Genomic DNA, 19,510 nt, shown 5'->3' with positions numbered 1-19,510 from the left:
AATCCTTGAGAGGGAAAATAAAGGATTAGGAAAAAAGGTGAGGTGGGATGATAGGATAGTTAATTTAATAAAGAAAAATAAATAAAAAGGTCCACACTAGATTGGTAAGTGAGCACACAAAAACACTATTATTAGTCAATGGTTATTTAAATATTGAAATAATTCTCAAGATATTCCATGAAATTTACTGAATTGTGCACATTTTTTATATATTCCATGAATTTACTGAATTGTGCACATTTTTTATATTATTCTAGTTTAAATCATTCGTTCCAAGCTTGTGTTAGGGGAATAGGCCTACTTAATATTCAAAGATGATAACACAACGTAGTTAAATATTTGTACGTGTAGTGTCAAGTGTCGAGTCAAAGATTGACTGGTTAACTATAACAATTTTAGAGGAAATGGTTCTTGGAATCATTCGATACCACAATTACTTAATTCATAATACTCTTAAAATACTTTTACTGCTATCAAAATTTCCGAAAACTTCTAAAATATTCTTAGTTGCGGAAGTCTTCGTAATACTTTGATAGTACTATAGGTTTCTCGGTCAAATCATTATTGCTCTTTTTTAATTTTCAAATCAAATCACTTTTTACTCTTCAAAACGCACTCTACAATCAATTTTAATCTTATTAATATTACAAGAATATACGTTTGTGAGTAGGGGTGAAATTGTTGAGTGTACCCCAACAAATTAGAAACCCCAAGCAATAATTGATTTGCATTTTTAAAGTATGTACTAAAATTATAGGTACTATGTTTATTTTGACAGCCCTAGAAACAGTAATTAGAATAAAATTTAATTATATCAATCATCTTGGACTAGAATTATTATAAATTAATAATTATGATTTGCATGGGTCGAATAGGAAACCACTATGGAACACCGAGACCTTCCAAGGAGCCGCATGGTACTGCATTGCAAAGTCAGAATGATGGCTCAAATTTAAGTTTGCTGCCTGGAGCGCATCCTAGCTCCGAGGGAAAACGTCGTCGAAATCGGTCGAACGTGGAGGCCATGGCTTCAAAAAGCGTTGATGTCATCAATAACAAAGGTTGGTTGGTCAGATATGTTCAAGCCCCGCAAGTGTGGGTCAAGTGAAAGAGTTAGGTTGGGTAATTGCCTCAACTTCACTTCTCGATTTAAAATGTAAAATAAAGGCATTTATCTATCTATCTACCACAACAGATTATAGAAACATTTCTCTTAAAAACCCCTTTTACTCAGTTAAAGAGGAGTTTATGGGCATGAAAATGAATGTAGAAGATTTCAATATTTAGAATTTATTAATATTACTGTTATATGAATAGGATTAATATACCGTACAATGTTTTTATTGTAAATTTTGTGTCTTTGTATTGTTTTTTATTGACAGTATTTGTATTGACTGAGTGTTGTTTTGTTACTGTTATATTGACTGGCCTATATGTCAAATTGTGACATCCTGCTTTTTGGGCTAATAAATTTATTCTATTCTATTCCATGTATTGAAGCATTGCTTTCATTGGGTTGGTTGAATAAAAGCTTGCAATAGCTAATTCTAAGTAGTTTTCAAGACTTGAGTTGGTTAGCACTTATAGGGCAAGATGGAACTAGAAATATTCCAGCAGCCGCTCAATATATGTGGATAAAAATTGACCTAGAAAAATTGACTATTCTCAAATGCTAGACCTAGTATTTGCTCAAGTTGAAATAATCATGTGCTAGTTCTAGGTAGATTCAACTAGGAGTAATCACATGTTTCCAGAAAATTCTTAGGGTAGGCTATGATCATATTGGATGCACATATTTGAAAATGCATTTGAGATCATGCATGACCAAGCGAAAAATAAAATCTGGAAAGAGCCATAGAAACCCGTTGTGACTTGCCTGTAGCTGCTCACACTGAACGCCACCTGCAAGTGCACGCGTTCAGTGTGAGTGTTCCTATGGCTCTTTGAACCATAACTATATATTATGATTCTATAACTCTGATACCAGACCTGAGCCAGTCAGGTCACTCGATATTATTATATTCCTATGTTTCTTTCCAAGTTATGTTTCTAATCTGCACTCTTGGTCATGCATGATCTCAAATGCATTTGCAAATATGTGCATCCAATGTGATCATAGCCTACCCTAAGAATTTTCTGGAAACATGTGATTACTCCTAGTTGAATCCACCTAAAACTAGCACATGATTATTTCAACTCAAGCAAATACTAGGTCTAGCATCTGTTGCTATGTCAATTTTTATCCAAGTGAGGCACTTGCAAATATGTGCATTCAATGTAATCATACCCTAAGAATTTTCCAGAAACATGTGATTACACCTAGTTGCTTAAACAACGTTGCCGATCCTCAGTCTTGTCAATGCCTTCTATTTTATAGACTGTAGCTGATACAGGTTTATTGATGTAATATTAACTCTTAATTCTCGTTTGAAATAATCAATGATATTTTATGAAGTGAGAAACTTTATTTTTCAATAATGTAATAATACATTTTCATAATTAAGATGAAATATTTTGTTGATTAATTATTAATTCTACATTGTTAAAAGACGATCCGGCAACAGAGCAAAGCGAGAAAGAGATAATGTGATCGGTTTTGTTGAATGATAGACAAGGATAGCAATACCATTGCTAATCAAACAGTGTCATTATAACGTGGACCACACTATAGCTCATGCTTATTCAAAACTGAATGTTTGCACTATCTAGAACTAATGGCTAGTTGCTAGCCACTAGATTCTAGTTTTTATTCAATCGACCCTTTACCTCAACTTCGCTCACATAACTTGATTCAAGTGTGAAATAATGGCATTCAATAATGGCATTGAAACATTGATTTATAAAATGTATAAAGGCATTCATTCTATCTATCACATGTTAGGTGAAGCTTTGCTTTAATTGTTGTTGAGTATAAAGCTGGCGCTCGTGTGTTTGTGAGATGTCCGTTTTCTAAGTTGTGGTAGAGACTAATGGTGGTCTTTGAAACAAAGCCGACTTAGCGCCAGTTTTCTCCGCCCTGCCGGAGAGTTGTCACAGAAATTTCCGTGAGGACGTTTTTGAACAATCGGTTCCAGATCACCTAGGCATATTCCTGATGGCTTCTCACAAGTGTTGAGACACATCAATGTATTGGCATTTTTGAAATCTTTTGAAATACACCTCATGTTGCCAAGCCTTCTTTCTAGCCTTGGCCACATGTTAGGAATAGAATAGATTTTATTCCTTCAAGTATATACATTATACAATCGGAAACGTAACAATGTTCAAAAGATAGGTGAAGAATAGTTTGGGATATAATTGAACTCCAGAATCCTGGACACTGTCAACTGTTCTGATTTATAATATTCCAATTTTCAGACGAAATTCCTCAAGATATCGACAAACCAGCTCCTCCCAACTATTACTTGACCGGTGATTCTCACTCCAACTGCTCTGACCCTTTACAATTGGATTTGGGACCGCTTCCACCAAAGTGGGAGAAAGCCTATACTGATAAAGGCGAAGTTTACTTTATTGAGTAAGTATATCATATTATTTGTCATCTTGCTTTATAAATATCACTATAAGAAACACTAGTTTATATAAAGACGAGCACGGGTCTCTGCAAGAGTCTGTTAAAAACACAGATAGATTGAATTTCATGTTATAGTTCCATGCTGTTATTGAAAGTATTAAAAACTGTAATCTATATAATAAGAGAGAGTAGGGTTGTGTTTGTTCGTGTGTTCGTTTGTTCGCATCAAAACATGTCAACTTGTGGATTGCATACCGGAAAAACAGGAATGATTTAGATCTCCTAATTTTGAACATAGATTCTAAAAATATCAATCTCGTGCACCTGGAAGCCCAAATTTCAATTTTCCTTCTAGATTTTTCAGAATTAATGTTCAAACTTCATTAATAGTACATACGATTTCATAAAAAAATCACCAAATCATATGGTCGGAATTAAAAAAATTTATTATATTAAAGAACTGGATTATACACGTATACAGGTGTAAAGTACTATAGGAAAATTATGTTTGACGCATCATCAATTCTGAACTACTGGACTGATTTACTTGAAATGCTGCTTATAAATTCTTAATCAACCGAGGATTCTTATAGGCCTATTTTAAATTCTTCTGGATTTCATTACGTCAAGTTTTAAAATAGACCCTTGCGAAGCACGGGTTACCTGCTAGTAATTTATAAGATGAAACAATTATTTGATTGGTCTTTTTTCGGCTGAGGTTGATGCTCTCATGAGCTCTAGGCTTGTGCGTGGGTAATGAAGTTTGAATAATTTAGATGTAGAACCACCAACGTTAATTTTAAATGTCGTACTTGACTGAGCAAGTCAAGATTTGATTAGTTGTTAACACAAAATAAATACACTGGAGAAACAAAAAGCATGAAGGGTATGCACCTTTCCTACCAGCCTTCACTGTAGTTGAGGAATTACTGTAAATTCTGGAGAATTAAAAATCGAACCAAGTTGCAGATTTTAGTAAACTTAGGCTACTCTTTGTTCAACGTTGGAACTTTCAAAACTTGCAGCCAAGCAACCAGGTCACACAGTGAAGCAGTCGCTCACTCCGTCACTGGTCAATGTTTTAAGACTTGGACATCCACGTTTTGGTTACCAGTGTGGTCTCCGGGCTTGGCATCCAACCAGCAGACAAAAATGTCTGCCCCAGTCTAAAACAGTGATCAGTGATGGAGTGAGCGACTGCCTGCCCGGCTGACTGTGTTACCTGGTTGCCTGGCTGGCTGCGCGTCCTGGTAGCCTAGTCTAATAGGTACCCAAGATATTTTTTGTAAAAGAAACTCTGGAATTCTTTCTTTTCATTGGTATAAAGATTATTCATTCCTTTGAAATTCCATCTTTCCGTTGCTTTGAAGATTATTAATTTACCCAAGATATTTTTTGTAAAAGAAACTCTGGAATTCTTTCTTTTCATTGGTATAAAGATTATTCATTCCTTTGAAATTTTGCTTTGAAGATTATTAATTTCAAATGAGTACTTTGGTAATTATATGAGTTCCAATCCGATAAATCTTTTGTAGTTACTCGTTTTGTAGTATACAAATCTTTTGTATAATGTATGTATATTGTATTAATACTATGTTTTTCGTTTTTGGCAGTCATAACTCGAGTACGTCCCATTGGCTGGATCCAAGACTCTCCAAGTTTCAAAAGAAATCGCTGGAAGATTGCTCGGACGACGAGCTCCCGTATGGTTGGGAAAGAATAGATGATCCATTGTATGGGACATACTACATTGATCACGTCAATAGGCAGACACAATACGAGAATCCAGTAATCCAAGCGAAAAACGCCAGAGGAAATGGTGAGATTTCATTATAAAATGTAAACAAAATAGATTTTTCCATTAGGGAATACATCACAACCTCAAGTAAACTATTTAATAAACTAGTGTTCACACAATGATCACTTCACATTGGATTTTTAATTTGAACTGACTGTTGTGATAAATGCAATTATCCAGTACAGTATTATTTAATCATCTCTCAGCTAGTAGGCTAATATGATTCATTATGGTATTTTACACTCACTCTTAATTATTTTTAACGCTACAACTTGAGTTGAATTTTGTTTTGTTAAAGACATAAATAAAAGGAATCTGAAGCTAATAAGGTATCATACATTGAAACATCAATTATTGTTTTCCTATTAAATTTCTTTTGAATGAATAGCAATCTTATGATCAACCTTCAAATTAGTTATGAATAAATAGAAATCTTGTGCTAAGTTTTCAAATACATTAGTTACACTGCCACTGTGTGTATACAAAAATGTATACTGACATTGACAGTGAATATCTTACCATAGAGAAACAATAGCATAAGTAGATATCCCATGTTATAGGGTGTTTATGTCTCAACTTTTACTGTTATCTCAAGCCAATAGTCCACGTAGTTCTTTCCTGTGAAGCTTTATGACGCTGGTAGTCTCTTATATTGTGCCGTTCATACACTCTTACCCGGTCAAAACAGTAAAAATCGACAGTAATCGGCTTGAGATAACAGTAAAAGTTGCGACATGAACGCCCTTTACCATGCGATATCTACTTACGCTATTCTTTCTCTATGATCTTACACACTAGCAGGCCATCTCAGACTGCCGTACGTAGCTTGAGCTACGTATTTTCAAAGACGTATCTCCCCAATCAATATGCCCAAACATCGTTGACGCTACATAACACGTGTCATCAATGCTACGGTTTTCAACGTAGCCTTCGCTCCGTATCACGACTAGCGCATGAGCTTTGAGCAAAATAATGACCACACTCGACCTCAGCTCAAAATGTGATCAGATACTAAAATAATGAAAATATATCTCTTGGTGTGAACTGTTTATAACTTGCGTATTAATACGCTGGGATACGTGCTACATCACTCAAAGACGCTACGGCGGTTTGAAACGTCATTTAAGTTTACGACGTTCTGAAACGGTCTCACAGTATGGTTGCGGGCTACTCATGTCATACTATTTTTTCACGAAACATTGAACTGCAGAGTAAGTTTCATAGTTGTACATTGTTTTGTCCTTTTTACGTTCACTGTCAATTAGTGTATACATTTTATTGGACTCATCTGTATAATATTCGTTCAATACAGGAGCTTCCCTATTAATAAAAACAATATAAAACGTGTAGTACCCTTTTTATTTGAAACTTTAAAACATTTAAACGACTAGTTTCGACCTACTTTGGCCATTTTCAAGTTAAAATGGATTTTAAATAAAATGAATTTGCATTTAAACTTGAAAATGAACAAAGTAGGTCGAAACTAGTCGTTGAAATGTTTTAAAGTTTTAAATGAAAAGGGTACTACATGTTTTTATTAATTGAAATAAAGTAGCCCATGCAAGTGAAGTAATTTTAGTAGCATTCCTCTTTAATTTTAATTATGTTCTATGTTGAATAAAAACACAAATATGTTGTCAAATTCTACACAGTTTTATTCGGTACACGACCATGGTTTACTTACTTACAGTTGACTGACTGGTTTACAGTCAACTTGAAAATGTGACCGGTGTGGTCACGAAACCATGGTCGTGTACCGAATAAAACTGTGTAGAATTTGACAACATATTTGTGTTTTTATTCAATTATGGAACGGTTCTACAATATTGACAATGACTCAGTCGAATGTTCATATGTATTTATATCTAGATTGACAATTTAATGTCGAATGGGTTTAAGATGTTGATATGTTAATATCTGTTAGATATTGATATGAATAATCAATATCTTTAATATGAATTGATATTTGAAGGAGCATTTCGTATTATTTCAGGTGCTGGCTCGAGTGAAGCTGATGATTTAGAGAACAATACATTTCGTAAAATGAGTGAGATGAACGAAATCGATAATCACACTCTGCAGTCATCCAATGACAGTGCTTCAAACCTTGCAATGAGGCCTAGGCATTCTAATGGTAAGTCAGCTTTTTATTAACAATAATTTTGAGATTTGGATCTGTATATTTCTATATTGGAATACCAACTCCACTGATCAATTCATTTACGAGTAAAATGTATCAAATTAATGTTACCGCTGGTTGTAGAGAACAAGAGCAAGTTTAAATCAAATCAAACAAATTTATTTCCTAGGATGTAACATAAAAAATAAGAGTTATTATTAGTATAAGTTCTTGAGAAGTCGGTTGCAAAACCATAACTCGGTTAGCTAACCGGGCGATAGATTAGGACTAAATAAATATTGTTGCTAATCAACATTAGTGACATGAAATGGGGCAAACTATTATAGTCTTCATCTTTCTCCACGCTCTCAAGACAACTATTTATATTTTGACGGCTAAGGCCCCGGTTTAACAAAAGCCTGTTAAATTTAAATCATTGTCAAATACCACAAGAATAAATCAGAGAAGGCTTATTCGTAAATAAGTGTTCTCTGATTTAATCACGATTAACATCTAACAGGCTTTCTTGCAACCAGGAACAACTGTATTAACCGGCTTACTGGTGTATCTTCAATTGAGAATTTGGTGTCTTTTAAAAATCTACAAGCTCGGAAACTATAATTAATATAGTTAACTATAAAAAAATTAGAAACTAATTAATTTAAAAAAAATAATTAAAACTAATCAATTAGAAACTATAATTAACATTTCTCCGGATGCCAATGATTTGCATCCAGAGGAGTTTATTATTTACAAATACAGATATCAAATTCAAGAGAATGCTACTCCATAATAATAGTATGTGTTATTCTTTATATATTTTGTAAATCTTCACAAAATTTGAAATGAAGGATCATGATGTGTCAAAGTTTCTTTATAATTTTACTTCTATGTTTTCATTCAATTTTACTCTCCTGTAAAACTTCATTAGCGCGTTATTGGAATTGTGCTTTCATCTGCACTAAGATATTTTTCGGCCTATAAATATTGCATGGGGATTAGACTATAATTTTAGTATAAATAAGCTATTAAGAATGATAGGTCGGTAAAAGTTTTTAATAATATTTTCTGAGTAGTCGTAAATGTGATATCCATACTGAATGAAAAAGGCAAGATGATGTACAACTACAGATTTATTTAAAATCGAGATGCCGGTTTCTGTTGTTACACCATTATCAATCTGGGAGTTTACCAGAGATTGATGGTATAACAAATGAAACCGGTATCTCGTTTTTTAGTAACTTGTGGTTGGACAACATCTAGTATATTTATCCAGTATTTTAATAATATTGAACTAATCAAAGCTATGTGTGAAGAATTTGTGCAAGTAACATCCAATCGTAATTTTTCAGATTTAAATGATCGAGAGTCAAGTTTATTCACGCTGAATCCGAATGAATTGATTGGCGAGAGGATTCATTCAACATTAGTGAAGTCGATGAGAGGCCTAGGATTCACGATTGTTGGAGGTGATGATTCAAAAGAGGAGTTTCTCCAAATTAAATCGGTGGTACCGAATGGTCCAGCTTGGCTAGAAGGCAAACTGCAAACAGGTGAGAAATTATACCGGATAATGATTTGTGGTAAATCATAACTCTACGAGAATCCAACTCTTTGTAGTTCGAACTTTCCGGGAGATTCAATTGTGTTGGCCCACTACCTCCGTAAACAATGCCATTGTGGATTCTGGTGACGTCAGCAGAGGTAGGGTTACTCACCACGTCCTCCTACACCAATAAAAACACTAGCTGATATAGATCAGCTGAAATCAACAAATTTGAGTTGGTGTTTTTATTGGTGTAGCAGGTGGTGAGTAGCCCCACCTGTGCTGACGTCACCAGAATGCACTACGGTTTCGTTTTTTAATGAGGTAGTAATAGACCATGTTTTTGAGACTATAACTCGACAACCATTGACGACGACCTGCCGCGTCAACCACAGACATATATTTGTATTTGCGTTCATGTATTTGTCAATTAATTTAGGATAAGAAATAACAGAACAAAATTAATGGTTAGTCCTAGTGACTAGTTTTAATAGAAATAACAAAAAAAAAATGTATTTGTCAGGTGAAGGCTCCAGAATGGGAGGTCATCTGGACTCTCTGTCTCTGGGTACAGTGAAGCCTCCGGCGGGGTGTTGGGGTTTTCCCATCTCCCTATCAGGGAGATAGGGTATGTCTCTGGAAGTAGCAGGCATGTGAAATATTCCAGACTAGAATCAATGGGTAACGCCTCCGTCTCTGGAAGTAGCATCATAGTATCTCGGAAACCCCCCTCCACTGGTCTCTCTTACCGAAACGTTCGCGTCCCTTCTGGACGCCTGCTCGGTAGACGTGGAAGCGCCTACCTTAGAGACGTTTATAACAATAGAGGATACATCCGGGCTTTAACCGGCCCACGTACCGCCGGAACTGCAGCAGTGCCCACGTTTGCGGGTACAACCACACTGAAAGCGGAGCGGAGCGGAGCGTGGCGTGGCGTTCTAGAGCGGAGCGTGGCGTGGCGTGGTCAGAGCGTTCATGATACACACAGGAAGCGTCTGAGCGTCAAGCGTCAAGGGCCTAGAAAATGGCGTTGTCTAGTTTGCACGGAAATTACTTTGTGAGAATAATTACTTGAAGTATTGGATATTAGCTAAGCCTGCTAGGACAGAGTGGGTTAATGAAATTAACTTGAATCGTCGACAATTTGTTGAATATCACCATCTGTTTAATGTGTTAAGAAAGCATGAGTCCCGATTTTTTGAGTAGCCTACTAAATGCGAATGTCAACTTCAACCTTCGATTATATTTTGATGAGAGTGAAGCCTGATTTGGAATAACAAGTCACTAATAATTAGAATTTTAATTCCAATTATTGGAGGAATCCAATATCTGCTGAAGAAAGACTTGTAATTAAAAATTAATTACAAAGTTTAAAAGTTTGTGTTTCTTCAATAGTTCCAATTTTCTTTTAAATAACTCAATATTATTTGTTACAAATGGTAATTGAGTGGAATATTTCTAATAAATTTACTAGTAGCTGTGTGAACAGTAGACCTCGCGCTCAGTAAGTTACATTGACCTGTTGTTATATTTTCTCAAAAATTACTAAATAGTTTATCAATTTAAAATGTCTAGAAAAAGTCCTAAATAAACATAGAGCTTTCTGTCCTATCGTACTGTGACGTGTCGTCCCGGAATGTGAGTGTGAGCGCTGTTATCAGGTCTGGCTGCAACTGTCTAAAACGTTGATGGAAAGAATGATACATTTTCAAGATGTTCGATGTTTTTGAACGGGTAGTATTATATATAGTCAATCTGTCTACTAACGTTGATGGAAAGATACATTTTCAAGATGTTCGATGTTTTTGAACGGGTAGTATTATAGTCCACTAGACAGCTGATTTATGATGAATAATTCTGTAGTCTGATTTTTACTCTAATATTGGCGTATGAAGGAGGCTCCTTTTTCCTTTTATATTATCCTTGAAATGCAAAATTTCCAAAAACCTTGTATATACGTCGACGCGCAATTAAAAAAGGAACATGCCTGTCAAATTTCATGAAAATCTATTACCGCGTTTCGCCGTAAATTCGCAACATATAAACATTTAAACATTAAGAGGAATGCCAAACCGTCGACTTGAATCTTAGACCTCACTTCGCTCGGTCAATTACCTACTAGTAGTTCTGTGAACAGTAAACCTCACGCAGTATTCTCATCCACAAGTACCTGATTGAAACTATAGACTTTATGGAAATACAGCAATATACTGGCTTCTCCACACATCTGTGTAATCACTTGTCAGCTGATTTATGATGAATAATTCTATAGTCTGATTTTTACTCTAATATTGGCGTATGAAGGAGGCTCCTTTTTCCTTTTATATTATCCTTGAAATGAAAAAAATTCCAAAAACCTTGTATATACGTCGACGCGCAATTAAAAAAGGAACATACCTGTCAAATTTCATGAAAATCTATTACCGCGTTCCGCCGTAAATGCGCAACATATAAACATTCAAACATTTAAAAAGGAAATGCCAAGAGAAAAGAGAAATGCATAAAGAGAAATGCCAAACCGTCGACTTGAATCTTAGACCTCACTTCGCTCGGTCAATTAATTCAAGCCATCTAAATTCAAAATTTATAGTTTCCATGTTTATTTTGGACTAAAATTTTATAAAACTTGTACACGTGAAATTCTTACCTTATCTCTTGGACTTTGTCACCTATAAATTTGGAAGACAAATAGCACAAGGACTACCTTATTATTTTATCTACCAATGCTATTACATTAGTGTCATTTTCATTATAAATAAATAACTCCAAGGTAACCATATTTCATAGAAATATGAATGAAATTGTTTAGAATAGCCTTACTTTTGATTTCAAAGTGCAATAGGTGAATGTTCTCTTTTGAATAATCAAATAATACACATTACAGGGGAATTTGGGCAAACATTAAATTAATATACTAGTGTACTAGATGTTGGGAGAATGTAGTAGAACAAGTGCATTAATATGTACAAGAGTAGACCACTGGTATGTACATTAGATTATTTTTTGATTTGATTTGATTTAGTAGGGCACTTGCACGTTGACGCTTTGACGCTCCGCTTGTAGACGCTCCAAAAAAACCCCTACTTGTTCCAAAGTTTGACGCCACGCTCCGCTCCGCTCTGCGAGTAGACGCTTCCAGTGTGTTGCAGCTCATTAATAAACATGATATTGATCACGACGCTCCTCAACGCCACGCCACGCTCCGCTTTCAGTGTGGTTGTACCCTGAGACGACAAGACGTTTCTGTGGGTGGTTCCACTGCAACGCAGGCTAAACTCCTCTGTGATACTTGTCTACCGACTTGACAGTGCCGTTGGATAGTAGCTCGCGTTCCACATCTCACAGTATATGCGTTTAGCAGGTTAACATTTGGAGGAATTTACAATATTCAATTTTTGTATGTTCAGTATTTAGTCTAGTTTACTGTCTACAGTAAAGTACAGCTGAAGGCTGGTTTTGCCATGAAACCTGGTTCTGTAATGGAGACCACTAACGTTAGGACAAGTGTGTTGAACATGTGTGAACACTTATGCTCGTCATGCATGTTTCAAACAAAATTTGTTGAGGTTAGGTTTTTTATGTCTTCGATTTTTCGTTATTCATTTCTTTTTCTCTGTTCTCTTCAAGTTTAAATTAATTTTGTATCATTATAATCTGCAATTTTCCAGTGATTTATCTATTGTTATTGGTTGTTTTTCATGTTGGAAGCTGCTGTCAAACAGCTGTTTTCCGTTCAACGATTTTAGCGTGATTGCCTTTTTCGTTCGAATACATCTCCGTTCACACCGTTCTCTTTTATTGAAATGGTATAATATTGTTGTAAATATGCTTTTACAATTAACACTTTATTACATTTCAAGTTCACATTCATGAACAAGATAAAAATAGAATACTACATCAAATTGGAACCTACTACCTACTCCTCGGCTCTACAACCCATTGAGGGTCTTGGCCTCCCGCAATATGCCTCTCCATTCGTCCCGATTTTGAGCTTTCCTTCTCCATCCTCTGATACCCAAAGCCTCAAGTCATTCTCCACGTCGTCAATCCAACGCATTCTTGGTCTTCCCCTCAGTCTTCTTCCTCCAGGATTCATTCTGTGGACTTTCTTTGCGCTCCTTGAGTCATCCATGCGCTCCACATGTCCTAACCAACCTAGACGTCTCATTTTTATTTCAACTACAAAGTCTGGGTTGTTGTAGAGCTCTCGCAACTCTTGGTTAGTGCGGATCCTCCACTCTCCATCACTATAGGTGGGTCCGTACTATATGCAGAAACCTGGGTACTTACTCAGAGGGACGAGACCATACTCAATGTCTGGGAAAGAAAGATCCTCCAAAAAATCCACTATAGGAGGGTCCGTAGATTTTTCGGAGGATCTTTCTTTCCCAGACATTGAGTATGGTCTCGTCCCTCTGAGTAAGTTTACCCAGGTTTCTGCATATAGTACGGCTGGTCTTATGACAGTGTTGTAAACTTGCACTTTAGCCTTCTTGAGATAAGTCGGGAATTGATAAAAGTTTTTAAAGCATAATAACATCTATTCCCAGCTGATACTTTAGCTTTGATATCTATTGGGACTTCGTTTTTTTTGTGTTATTACAGCTCCCAGATATTTGAATTCCTCAACCTTCTCAAAACTACTGTCTCCAAACACAAAACGTCTTTCATTCCCTTGGGTATTTTTTCTACTATTGTGCATATATTTTGTCTTATTATTATTAATTTTGAGACCTGTTTGCTCAGATCCAGTCTTAAGTTGGTCAAATCCTTCCAGTAGGGCTCTTTTATTTCTTGCTAATAGGACCACATCATCTGCGTATGCCATGTATTGTAGAGTCCTATGCATGATGGTTCCATTTGGGTTAACTTCAAATTGGAACGTTCATCATAATACTCTCATTAGTTAGCTTTTCATAAACAGATCGTTGCCAAAACAGTCACCTTGACAACCGTGATCACATGATAAGTATCCATGTAGGGCTAGCCTACATCATTATTTTCGATCAGCATTATATTTTATGTTGAAATAAACTTGGATATTACGGTATGATAACATGTTATTTTGAATTCGAATTTATTGCTAATTTGCAGGTGATGTCTTAGTTTATGTGAATGACAAATGTGTGCTGGGTTACACGCATCATGACATGGTCACTGTTTTTCAAAATATTTCACCGGGGGAAACCGTGAAGCTAGAAGTGTGTCGGGGTTATCCCTTGCCTTTCGATCCAAATGATCCTAATACTGAAGTTGTGACAACAGTAGCGGTTGGAGCACCAGGTAATTAAATTCATTCATCTATTTTACTGTTCAAATTAAATGAATTCATCTCTGAAAACTGCCTTCAAGCTTGATTCTTTCGATAGTTAATCCTGTGCTTAGAAGAGAGGAGAAAAGTAAAATTGATTTGGTAGATTTTTACTGATCACTGTAGTGTATTGAAATGCATTAAAAAATAGACGGGGTTCACACCGGGGTGATATTTCCCAGGCAATTTCTACCTGGCGATATCATACACAGACAAGTACTTGGAATGCAAAGGGAGGGGATAAAAATGGTTCACACCGGTGTGATTTTCAACTTCTCATAACAGGAAAAATCAGCTTGCTTGCTTGCTGTCGGTCCTAGCGATAAATTTCTTATGATTTTTCAAGGTTCATCATAAACTATCAGTATCATCATAGCCACCTCTAATACAAGGCCCCGGCCTACGATATTGCAAAGTCGCAGTGTAGGCCTAGAATCTAATACATGATTGGTGAAAAAGATTTAAAAAAATACCAACTGATCTTTTTCACCAATCATGTATTAGATTCTAGGCCTACGCTGCGACTTTGCAATATCGTAGGTCGGGGCCTTGTATTAGATGTGGTTATGATGATACTGATAGTTTATGATGAATCTAATACATGATTGGTGAAAAATATTTAAAAAAAATACCAGCTGATCTTTTTCACCAATCATGTATTAGATTCTAGGCCTACGCTGCGACGTTGCAATATCGTAGGCCGGGGCCTTGTATTAGAGGTGGCTATGGTATTATCTATAAATAACATCCATCCTCTTCATTAAATGAACGCTGACGAGCTAATACTTGTGACTGAAGTCACAAACCTGTTCAGAATTATTCAGATATGATAACTCATTGTTCCCCTCCACATTCCTTTCGTGCTGGTTTATTGTTTGCTGTACGAACCTCCGTGGAATTTATCTTGTCGATATTTCTTCGGCAATTATACCCTTGGAAATATCACGCCGGTATGAACCGCGCCTTACTCTAAAGAGTAGAGTAGAGTAAGTCCAACTCTACAACCTTGTACCTTGTACTTCTATATTAAATAGTAGTCTTTTAAATCAATCTCAACCAACTAAATTGTGCCATAATATATGTATAGCTAGAACTAATGGCTACTTGCTATAGTGAGGTCCACATTATAATGGCAGTGTTTGATTAGCAATGGTATTGCTATCCTTGTCTATCATTCAACAAAGCGGATAGCGCTATGTCTTTCTCGCTTGCTCTGTTGCCAGATTGTCTTTAAACAATGTGAAATAACAAAATATTTCATCTTAATTATGAATATTCATTATGAAATTATTGAAAAATATAATTTCTTGCTTAATAAAATATAATTGATTATTTTAAACCGTTAACATTACATCAATAAACCTGTATCAGCTACCGTCCATAGAAGGCATTGACAAAACAGAGGATCGGCAACGTTTCTCTCCTATCTTTCTCCACTGCCATTATAACGTGGACTTCACTTTAGCCACTACAGTAAGGTCCACGTTATAATGGCAGTGGATAAAGATAAAAGAATAGCGATGCCGATTCTCTGCATTAATTATATTTCTACACTGTCAAAAACATAATTGGCATCGTTCTGAACCTAGAAAAGGATAGTAACACCGGCTTTGTCGAATGATAGACAAGGATAGCAAAACCAAAGTTGATCAAATACTGTCATTATAACGTGGACCTCACTATAGATTCTAGTTCTTATCCAATCGATCCATTGAATCTTTTACGTCAACTGTTTCAAATTTAAAGCAATAATATTTTATGGAAATCTGTTTAAATCAATTAGGAGATAAATTAATTGCTCCCGAAAACAATCTCATAATATATTTTCAATTGTTTCAACAACAAACTCCCGCTTTCAAGCCATTAATTTATAGAGACGTTGATCAAGCCATTTGAACTTTGAATATACAGATGGCTCCAAAAATATGTACACTAACTGTCGGTGAAAATGAAGAGTACAAAACAACTTACAACTATGAATTTTACTCTGTATAGTAGTTCAATGTTTTACTAAAAGATAGTGTGGTATGAGTGTTGTTAAACTTTAGTGGCAAGCAAATTGTGAGGTCGTTCCAGACCGTCGTAAACTTTGAGGCAGTTCCAGACTGCCGTAGCGTCTTCGAGTGATGTAGCACGTATCTCAACGTATTAATACTCAAGCTATGAACAGTTCTCGCCACAATATATTTTTCTATTATTTTTACTTTCCTTGCCCTATTACCATAGGTAAGGAAAGTATTGCTTTCCAAAAAAAAATTAAGGTACCCTAATTTTAAGTTTTCTATACGTTTCAAGATCCCCTGAGTCCAAAAAAAAAAACATGATTTTTGGGTGTTGGTCTGTGTGTGTGTGTGTATGTGTGTATGTCTGTGAACACGATAATTCCATTCCTAATTAACCGATTGACTTGAAATTTTAAACTTAAGGTCCTTATACCATGAGGATCCGACAATAAGAAATTCAATAAAATTCAATTCAAGATGGCGGAAAAAATGACGGATGATTACTAAAAAACCACGGTTTAATGATTTTCTTCAAATTTATACCATAGATAGCTATTTATAAGCCCTATCAACTGATATGAGTCTCATTTCTGGGAGAACTCCAGGAGCTCCGTAATATTCTTGAGAAAAATGGCGGATAATTACTAAAAGTACTCCTTTCTGGAGTCTCCTTTCTAGGAAACTAATGGGGGGTCCACCCCATTCTTGAGAAATTGACTTTGTAACCTCCTTCTCGTGCATGAGGTAGGTAGAGCAGTTCATAAAAATAACACATACTCGAGATATTTAATCTGTAGAACAGCTGTTTTGACGACTTTTAAAAAATGTAATCGAATTTCACAATTTCCACAAAGGAAAAAGTACTCTGAAAACAATTATATATACACATATACACTAGCCTGATCTTAGTTTCAAATATGTTGCTGCCAATCGTCATTATGTTATTCCCCTTTAAGAATGGGGCTTACAGTTCAATGAGCAAGGAAAGTTGTGTGAGTGCACCACACCAGATTTTTTGTATTTTATCACATTTTGAGCTATGGTCAAGTGTTATTGTTTAGCTCAATGCGCATGTCCTGTCCAAGATACGAAGCGACAGCTACGTTGGAAACTATAGCATTGATGACGCGTCATCGATTCCTGTAAAAATTGGTCAAATTCTTAACTTAACGTCTTTCAAAATACGTCACTCAAACTACGTATGGCGGTTTGAAACGGCCTGCCAGTGCGTCACCAAGATAATCACTGTCAAAGTTTATATACATTTTTTTGGACCCCTATGTATTTGAGGGTTCAAAGTTAATGATCACTTTTCGTATCAGCCTGCTCGAATGTTCTAATTTATCGAAATTTTCAGATTGTGAATCGATTGATGGTCAATTATACATTAAATAATAATTATCATTAGTCAATTATATACGTTCTAATTTATCGATATTTTCAGACTGTGAATCGATTGATGGTCAATTATACATGGATCAAGAGATGTACCTGAAGAACAACAAGTTCCTTGACATATCTGGAGCAGATATAACAAATCACTCGGTTAAATCGCTGCCAGATTTGTACGATGGTGGAGGCGGGGGTGGGGGTGATAGACCCGCAAGCACTGATCTCATCCTTGATTGTCACCCTCAATTTCTTACCATGTCCATTGTTAAAGGTGCTATGGGATTTGGTTTCACTATAGCTGATAGCGCGTATGGACAGAAGGTAGGCTCATTATCAACTTCATTATCTTTCTAGGGAATAGCCTGATATACGCCCGGTTTCTGGAACTCTTATTAAATCTAATGGACCATTAACCTATAGATGTAATGGTTGATTATATTTGATAAGTGTCCTAGAAACCGAGTCTTACTATACTACTCTTACTTAATTCATTACACTGGGTTGCACAAAAGCCTGTTCAATATCAATCATGATTAAATGCCACGAGAACCAATCAGAGAAGCCCTCTTTTCAAAAAAGTATTTTGTTTTTTGTGTAGTTGAGAAGTTGATATTGTGGTAATTATTCATATTGAATGAAAAAGACTAAGAAATTGTCAAAAACCACAGATTTATTGATGTACTTAGAAAGACCGGTTTCGGTTATTACACCATTGTCAATCTCTGATAAACTCTATCGTTGGTTTATCAGAGATTGACAATGGTGTAATAACCGAAACCGGTCTTTCTAAGTATCAATAAATCTGTGGTTTTTGACATTTCTTAGTCTTTTTCATTCAAAGTATTTTGTGATTGGTTCTCATGGCATTTAATCACGATTGGAATTGTAACAGCTTTTTGTGAAACCGGGCTTTAGTGTATCAAATCAATTATAAGAGATACTGGGAGGAATTCAAACCTCAGTCACCCTGTAAAAAAGCATTTAGTGAGGTCCACGTTATTATGGCAGTATTTGATTAACATTGGTGGCAATTCTTTGAAAAACGCCCCTCCTACATGGGAGCTAAGTTTTTCAATCCGTTGCCAATCAATATCAGAGAGAAGGATGGTGCAGATTTAAAAAAAAAATTGAAAAAATATTAGTTTTAATCAGCCCATATTGTATACAAGACTTCCTCAACTGATTATTGTGAATTATTATTCATATTGTGACACTATTTATATGTATGAATGCAATGATAAATAAAGAACTATTTGATTTGATAATAATAATTATAATTATTTCACTACGCTAAATAACTATTACGGTACTGTCACTATACAATTATCACTATAACTGTCACTATAGAATTATTGCAATTATCACTAGGAGCTGCCAGGCTTTGGGTATGGCTGACACTGTTCCTTTACCACTGAAAGTCCTGCTTATCACTAAATGACTAGCCCGTCGATCCCTCTATATATACCCCAACGTTTTTATTCCAGAACAATCCAGAAGGGTGGAGGCTTCTTCCCTATTATCCACACAATAAACAAACCAGAAGTAGCCAGTACTTTCTAGAAGCCCCTAGAGATGTAAACAAAGAAAGGTGACTAGTTCCATAGACAATAGGGACCTCTCAATCATTAGCAAGGACCCTGCTGTCCTATTCCGGCTCTGCAGGACCCAGCTCTCATCACTCTGTCTCCCTCTATGTGTTTCCATCTCCGTTCCTCCTTCATACCACTCACAAACATGTGTGTATTCCATAACACTACGTCTTTCAAAATACGTCGCTCAAACTACGTACGGCGGTCTGAAACGGCCTGCCAGTGCGTTACCAAGATA

At 35.8% G+C, this 19,510-nt stretch overlaps 1 protein-coding gene across 1 annotated transcript in view; it reads left to right on the top strand.

Annotated features, from left to right (window-relative positions):
* LOC111064267 (membrane-associated guanylate kinase, WW and PDZ domain-containing protein 2) overlaps window positions 1-19,510 on the top strand; it is an 85,694-nt gene that overhangs the window by 20,757 nt on the left and 45,427 nt on the right. The window contains exons 4-10 of the mRNA XM_039442206.1: window positions 876-1,061; window positions 3,358-3,517; window positions 5,128-5,333; window positions 7,306-7,446; window positions 8,784-8,984; window positions 14,072-14,260; window positions 17,736-18,004. Coding sequence (XP_039298140.1) covers window positions 876-1,061; window positions 3,358-3,517; window positions 5,128-5,333; window positions 7,306-7,446; window positions 8,784-8,984; window positions 14,072-14,260; window positions 17,736-18,004 — 1,352 coding nt within the window. The remainder of the gene's footprint in view (window positions 1-875; window positions 1,062-3,357; window positions 3,518-5,127; window positions 5,334-7,305; window positions 7,447-8,783; window positions 8,985-14,071; window positions 14,261-17,735; window positions 18,005-19,510) is intronic.

The sequence above is a fragment of the Nilaparvata lugens genome, chromosome X (assembly GCF_014356525.2).
Source record: "Nilaparvata lugens isolate BPH chromosome X, ASM1435652v1, whole genome shotgun sequence".
Classification (NCBI taxonomy): domain Eukaryota; kingdom Metazoa; phylum Arthropoda; class Insecta; order Hemiptera; family Delphacidae; genus Nilaparvata; species Nilaparvata lugens.
Note: the sequence above shows the minus strand (reverse complement) of the source record. Positions and strands in the feature narration are given on the sequence as shown.